Source organism: Beta vulgaris, chromosome 1 (assembly GCF_026745355.1).
Source record: "Beta vulgaris subsp. vulgaris cultivar EL10 chromosome 1, EL10.2, whole genome shotgun sequence".
Lineage (NCBI taxonomy): Eukaryota > Viridiplantae > Streptophyta > Magnoliopsida > Caryophyllales > Amaranthaceae > Beta > Beta vulgaris.
In genome coordinates, this window is record NC_079202.1 from 45,606,881 (window position 1) to 45,613,986 (window position 7,106).

General features: G+C 35.5%; 1 protein-coding gene across 2 annotated transcripts; it reads left to right on the forward strand.

The window, feature by feature from the left end:
• The first annotated feature begins 2,680 nt into the window (after window positions 1-2,680).
• LOC104892681 (2,3-bisphosphoglycerate-dependent phosphoglycerate mutase 1) lies at window positions 2,681-6,695 on the forward strand. 2 transcript variants are annotated; one of them, XM_010678672.4, is made up of 9 exons: window positions 2,681-3,054; window positions 3,645-3,916; window positions 4,659-4,882; window positions 5,344-5,462; window positions 5,556-5,712; window positions 5,789-5,890; window positions 5,969-6,088; window positions 6,240-6,318; window positions 6,423-6,695. In XM_010678672.4, exons 2-8 carry the CDS (start codon window positions 3,646-3,648, stop codon window positions 6,282-6,284), a joined length of 1,038 nt encoding a protein of 345 aa, XP_010676974.1. In that variant the 5' UTR covers window positions 2,681-3,054; window position 3,645; the 3' UTR covers window positions 6,285-6,318; window positions 6,423-6,695. The 2 variants fall into 2 exon arrangements, with proteins under 2 accessions (XP_010676974.1, XP_019104494.1); XM_019248949.3 differs by having other exon boundaries at window positions 3,054-3,172.
• Window positions 6,696-7,106: the final 411 nt, after the last annotated feature.

A 7,106-nucleotide genomic window follows, 5' to 3' on the forward strand; every position in this document is an offset into this window, starting at 1 on the left:
ATGATTTTTTTAGTTTATAATTTTTTAATATTAATTTTTGTCATAAAAATTACTTAAATGCCATGATATTGAACCACACTGGGTATGGGAGTATCATTGCTCTCTCATCCCCTCCCTCCTGCTTTGCCAGCCCGAGATAGGTTGGGCAGCATGTCATTTGCATGCTTAGATGTTGAAGTGGAGTATCTTGTTATCTAGTAGTATCTACCATCTTTAGTTTTATCTTTAATGTAAATGATTCAAGTTTCACATTTACTGACTTAAAATTTGAGATATCTATAATTATTAAATAAAAACATGATCTTAATACAACAACAACAACAACAACTAAGCCTTATTCCCAAGGTGATTGGGGTCGGCTAACATGAATCGTCAACTGGAATCGTGACCAGAGGAGATGCATCGTCAAGAGTGATAAAAGTTTTTTTTTTTTTAAACAAGGTTTACACCAAAAAGTGTTTAGAAAAGGTTTTCAGCAAAAGGTTTTAATACCAACACAATTGAGAAAAGCAAATAAATGCAGTAATCAGACTCCTTCCTCCACATAGATACTACCCCTCCACCCACTTCTATCCAACGTCATACTCTCCTCAATCCCAAGTAACTTCATATCACTTTCAATTACCCTCAGCCAAGTCATCTTAGGTCTTCCCCTACCCTTTACAATTTGATTACTCCTCCACTCTTCAATTCTTCTCACCGGTGCATCTCCTGATCTCCTTTTCAAATGACCAAACCATCTTAACTACCGATTCTCCCTCATCTTTTCTTCAATGGATGCAACTCCAACTTTTTCCCGGATCACTTCATTTCTTAATCGGTCCTTCCGTGTGTGGCCACACATCCACCGCAACATACGCATCTCCGCCACGTTCATCTTATGAACGTGGCATTATTTCACCGCCCAACATTCGGTGCCATATAACAAAGCAGACCTAATTGCAGTGCGGTAGAACTTTCCCTTCAATCTTTGGGGAACGCCGGAATCACAAAGGAATCCGGTGGCACTTTTCCACTTTAACCAACCCGCGTTAATTCTATGCGCCACGTCTCCATCCAGTTCTCCATCCTTTTGGAGAATGGATCCTAGGTAATGGAAGACGTTCGATCCTTGAACCACTTTACTATCCAAAGTGACCGCCCCCGCCTCGCTGCTTGTAACTCTACTGAACTTGCACTCTGATAACAAACTTTTACGTAACTATTTTTCATAAATGTATAAATCACAAACAGTAGACAAAGTCTCAAATTTTGACTTGATTTAACATCCAATTATGTCATAAATTTAGATATCCAAAAATTTTGTACTTTCAAGAGAAAGTTATTGCTACTGCTTGATGGGATCACTATTGTAATTTTACAATGTTTGGCAGAATATAAATAATAACTAGTTATTAGGCCCGGGCGATAAATTTTTATGTCAAAAAAGAGCATTTAATGTTGCATAGTTCATGAGTTAGAACTTTACTATAATAACTTGAGGTCACAAGGTCGAATCTTGTAGGAAACATGTTTCTAATTTTTTTATGTATGTTGATGACATGGAACGAAACAACTAAAGCAGTGTCACGTGGCGTGTATACTTGCTTGAGAACACCTTTTAATATATTTGTATAGATAAGAAGTATATTTATCTTTATTATACGTGGTATTCTTCTGCTTTATTTGTACTTCTCTCAATACTCTATTTGAATAATGATAAACAAATAACTAAAAAAAATAACCAAACATTAATTTAAGAAAAATATATGAAAAATATTATAAATAATTATAAATGTCTATTCGAATTAATTTTTTTGTAATACTGATAATCTTTATAAATAATTAAGAAAAAATGTTCATATAACACGCGCGTTTAGCATGTAAAAAATGCTAGTATATAATGACCCCATCTCATCTGAAATGTATCAATGCAAACTTGAACTCGAAAAATTCATATTATCAAAGGATGACCAAATCTAATATCTATCCAATCTTATTGAATTGGATCCAACTTCTCCCAAATTCCAATTACACTTGTCTTAATTGACTGGAAATCCCTACCTGATCCATCAACGAGCCAAATCAAAACCAAAATCCAGTCAAACCTAAAACTAGCTCAATTATTAAACAAATCCAAAATGTCTAGGCTCAACCCCAATCCAAATGATACAATTACCCAATTTGGTTGTGACTTTTGAGTAAGGGTGTTAATGAGCCTACCTGGCTTGTAAATTATTTGAGATCGGCTCAAAATTTTCTAGCAAGCATAGCAAAGTTCGATTCAAAAAGTTCATGAACAGGTTCCAAACATGTTTTACCTATATTATTTTCCATTTTATAGAAATTAAAGGAAAAGTTACATTAAAATTTTGCACAATACTTGTGAAAGCACTCAAACTAAGTAGTATAAACCTATTTATAGAATAAATATAATATAGTTTGTTAACTCAAGTTCCGTTTTAAGGTAAACTAAACTAGAAAATTTAAGCTCAAAAAAGTTCGATACTCAGCTCAAATTCAAGTAAAGTTGTCACGAATTGAGCCGAGCAACCCCAAACTCGATTTCGATCCGGCTTGTATAGTTTAGTTAGTGACTCTAATAGTCCAATGGGTCGCGTGGGAATTTTTGAAGAGGATATAATGAATGAAGAATAGCATATGCCCTTTGGCCTCCTTTCCTTTTTAGTTTTTACGGCTCAATTTTCTGGGTTTGGACTTTAAAGGGGGTAACAAGAATAAGAATCAGACAATAAATCTGTCCAATTCTTTTACCTCCATCAAATTTTCTCAGTAGCCTTACCTACCTTCTTTCTTTACCATAGTCTGGTGAAACTTGAAAGTGTGACCGCGCTTTGTTTATATAAACTCCACTTTCTTTCATATTATTATTTCCCCCGAAAATCACAACCAAAATAATTGGTACGACTTTTTAATTTTTCCATTCAAAACTAGCGATTTCATTTTCTGAAAAGAACAATTCTTTTTCGTCAACGATCTCTCTCCTACCCCGGTTATTAACTCACATTTCTTTCTCGATTTCATCGAATATTCAAGTTGTTCCCCATAATTTTCGTAAGATCTTGCTCTCTTTTCACTCACTATTTTTGCTGATTTTCTATTTCAGCATTTTATTCAACTGTTGCTATATTCCTTATTTTTGTTCTCTTCTCAAACACCCATTTGTGTTTAGGTAACATAGAAATCGATCTAAGCTACTCTTTCTGTTTGTTTTTTGTTGAATTATGGACTTAAACTGACAAGTTTTGAACTTTTGATTAATTAGATTGTTGAGTTTATGAGTTCTTCACTCTTTTGAAGATGTTATCATGTTCTTTATTTGGGTGCAAAATGTGGAATCAATTTTATTGATAGAGTTTCTATAATATGTACCAAGTAGTTAGTTAGGAATTCAATAACATTCAGTATTCCATATTAGTGATTTTTCTAGTTGGTTTGTGATTAATGGGTTATGAAGTATTGCGTTTCTCATATTGAACTAATGGATTATACAACTATGTTATTGTTTAATTTTTGTAAAGATGCCCCATTTATGTATTATGAAAATTTAGGTGCTTGCTGAATTTAATTGTTGTGTCTTAAATCTTAATCAAATGCTCTTTACCAATTGGGTATCTCTAATAGTTTGTGTTTGATATATCCAGAATGGCTTCTTTGGTGTTCCAACAAACTATAGGCAGCTTACAAACTGCTGGTCCTAGCTGTAGTTCTGGCTGCCACCATGATTCTCGCACTGCATCGGTTAAGTTACTATCAAAGGTAAACAAAGTGAGTCTTGGATACTTAACTACTGATAGCTTCAGTTCCGTTCAGAAACGTTCAGGTGTAATTCACGCTTCAAAATCTCAAGTCTCGGTTGTCGACACAGTTTCGTCGCCATCTGGTAACATTGCCAGTGACACACCCAAGAAAGCAAGTAAGCTATTAGTTTCTTGTCTGCTTTGTAATGGTAGTTAACATTCTGTAAGATCAATTACTTCTGCAGGGGATATAGTTAGATGCCTGATTACTCTTACGGCATGTTTGGTTAGTGGTACTAAATTGTGGTAATGGTAATGTTTTTTAGTGTAAGTTTGTGAAGACATTCCAATGTTAACATCTATGTTAATGGAACTTGATGTCAAAACATATGTTTTTCCTCACAAATTTCCGTTACCACCCAATACTACCTTTACAAGTGGTAATGGATGGTAATGAAATTTTAGGAAGAAAATAGGTTTTCGGGGATAAAAATAAAATAGCATTACCATAGAGGTTATATGAGAATGCCTTCACAAATTTGCACTAGAAACCATTATCATTACCACTTGCCAATTGAAATTTTCCTGTGTTTGGTTCCTTACAAGCTACAAGAGAGAAGGAAAAATAAAATTTGTGGGGAGAAGAGAATAATGAAGGATAGGAATGGGGGAAAAAATGTGGCAATCCTTACTTTAGAAAGGATATATGTTTTCTATCCATGGGTGTAACTATCTCCCACCCTTTACAAACCAAACAAAGGAAAATGGGGTGACCACTTCTCCATGAAAATGATTTCCTCCCAACCAAACACTCTCACAGTTTCATTTTCTTTCATATGGAAAAAAATTAGTCTAGTTTGTGTTTCAAGATTGAGTCGTCTCTGTGATGACTTTTAATTAGCTGATTTTCATCATCAGATGAGGCAGCTCTTATCCTGATTAGACATGGTGAATCTTTGTGGAATGAGAAAAACCTTTTCACTGGTTGTGTTGATGTGCCATTGACATCAAAGGGTGTTGAGGAGGCAATTGAAGCTGGTAAGAGGATCAGCAATATACCAGTCGACATGATTTATACATCTGCGCTGATTCGTGCTCAGATGACAGCCATGCTTGCCATGACACAGCATCGACGCAGGAAGGTAATGTCTTTTTACTCTGCTGTGAAAACCCTAGTATTATATACTTGATTGTGTATGATGTCATAACAATCAAATGCTTGAGGTGAACCCTGAATATTTTGTGCGAAACACTTGGAGCCTTGAAGGGCTACAAGCTTCACTAATTAAGGAAACTGAAATTGTTGACTTCATAATAATTGTTGCTCTTAGAATTTGATGAATGAATACTGCAGAATTACTAATTAGTTAATACGACTTGGAACATCATGAATATAAAGGTTCAAACTTCCTTGCTTTTTTTACTTGATTAAGAACTGCTATATTTTGGTGTGTAAATCTTGTTGTAGCGACGAATACCATGCTGCTACGTCATGCTAGAGCTTCCAGGAGTGGCCACCATATCTTCTTTCAGTTTTTTTAATGCCTGAGATGCTCATGGAAATCCCTTTTTTTACCTGATGCATATTAACCCTTTACTTCAGGTGCCCATAATTATGCATAATGAGAGTGAACAAGCTAAGTTGTGGAGTGAGATATATAGTGAGGAGACCGTAAAGCAGTCAATTCCTGTTGTTACAGCATGGCAATTGAATGAAAGAATGTAAATCCTTTGTTTCTCTCTGGCTCTTGTTTTTATTTCACGAGTGTTTCAGTGTCTTCTATATTAATAGTGTAATTGTATATGCTTATTCAGGTACGGGGAACTTCAAGGACTCAATAAGCAGGAAACTGCCCTTAAATATGGGAAAGACAAAGTTCATGAGTGGCGTCGTAGTTACGACATACCTCCACCGAACGGAGAGAGTTTAGAAATGTGTGCTGAAAGAGCAGTCGCTTATTTTAGAGAACATGTACGTGCTGATTTCTCTTCAATATTCTGTTGGAAATCATTTTCACAATCAACTGATCTTGAAATGTAACTTGCAGATAGAACCCCAATTACAATCTGGGAAAAATATAATGATTGCCGCACATGGAAATTCACTAAGATCTATTATCATGTACCTTGACGCGCTAACATCCCAAGAGGTGTGCTTGTGTTCTCTATTCAAAAGGTTTTGATGGTTTTGTCTGTTTCTCCTATGATGAATGAGACGCTTGGTGCAGGTTATTAGCCTTGAACTATCAACTGGGATACCACTGCTTTACATTTTCAAAGAAGGGAAGTTCATGAGAAGGGGAAGCCCCGTAGGACCAACTGAGGCAGGCGTCTATGCATACACAAGGGTATGCTGTTCTGCTTTTCTTTGCCTGGTTTCAGTCACATTCTTCATGAAATGAAAAAGTTCTCATTCATTTTGTGTAGTTGTACCTTTATTTAAATGTCTCATTATCATATGCCTTGTCGCATTACTGATGAATATGATTTCTGCTGCAGAGATTAGCTGTTTACAGACAGAAGTTGGACGAAATGCTTCATTAAAAGATGTATTATTTTTTAGGCAAAGTATCCCACGGTGAGCTCCCTTCTTAACAGTTTCCGTTTATGCATATCATTTTCAGTTCTTTGTTTTAGTGCCTGTCCTTACTATCTCTAGTCCTGAATGTTTCTATGCCCCAGCAATCACAGTTCACACGACTGGATGGAGCCGAAGATACGTTGAAAGTGGGTTAAAAAGAATTGGATATAATGACAACAACTGAGACTGAGCTGTTGGTTTTTCTAGCTGGTTCTTAATTTTGTTTAGGCTACACAAATTTATATGCCCTGTGGTGCTTATGATGGTTTGTAATGGAACTGAAAACATAAATATTGTAATGGTAGAATTTTAGAGATGATTTGACGACCATTGATGCTTCAATCTCAAGCTAGCAGCTTGCTTTCTTGTGTTTTTATGCTGATACTGGCCACAAGCCTACAATACATCAGGTGTTGAAGGTTTTAGAAGTTTAAATTCGGTATGTGGATATGTAAGTTGTAACCAATCTGTATCTATTAGTCTTTAGCCTTAAGCAGTGAAGGACCCAAACCATATTAAGGCAAGACAATCAACCAGATAGATACAATCCGAATCACCACAAAAAGTGATTTATACACCGAAAACCTCTTCGGTGTGAAGAATAAGTAATGTGTTTGACAGGAGTCCATCCTATATTTTCTTATTAAAATGAATATGAGGGTAACAACTAACAAGATCTAAGCCCAATTTCAACTTAAACAGACGTTCACATCCACCAATGGAAAATGATTCACCGTCAAAACATTTGTCGTTGGAAAGTGCAAAAAAATATTAGTTTTCTTTTG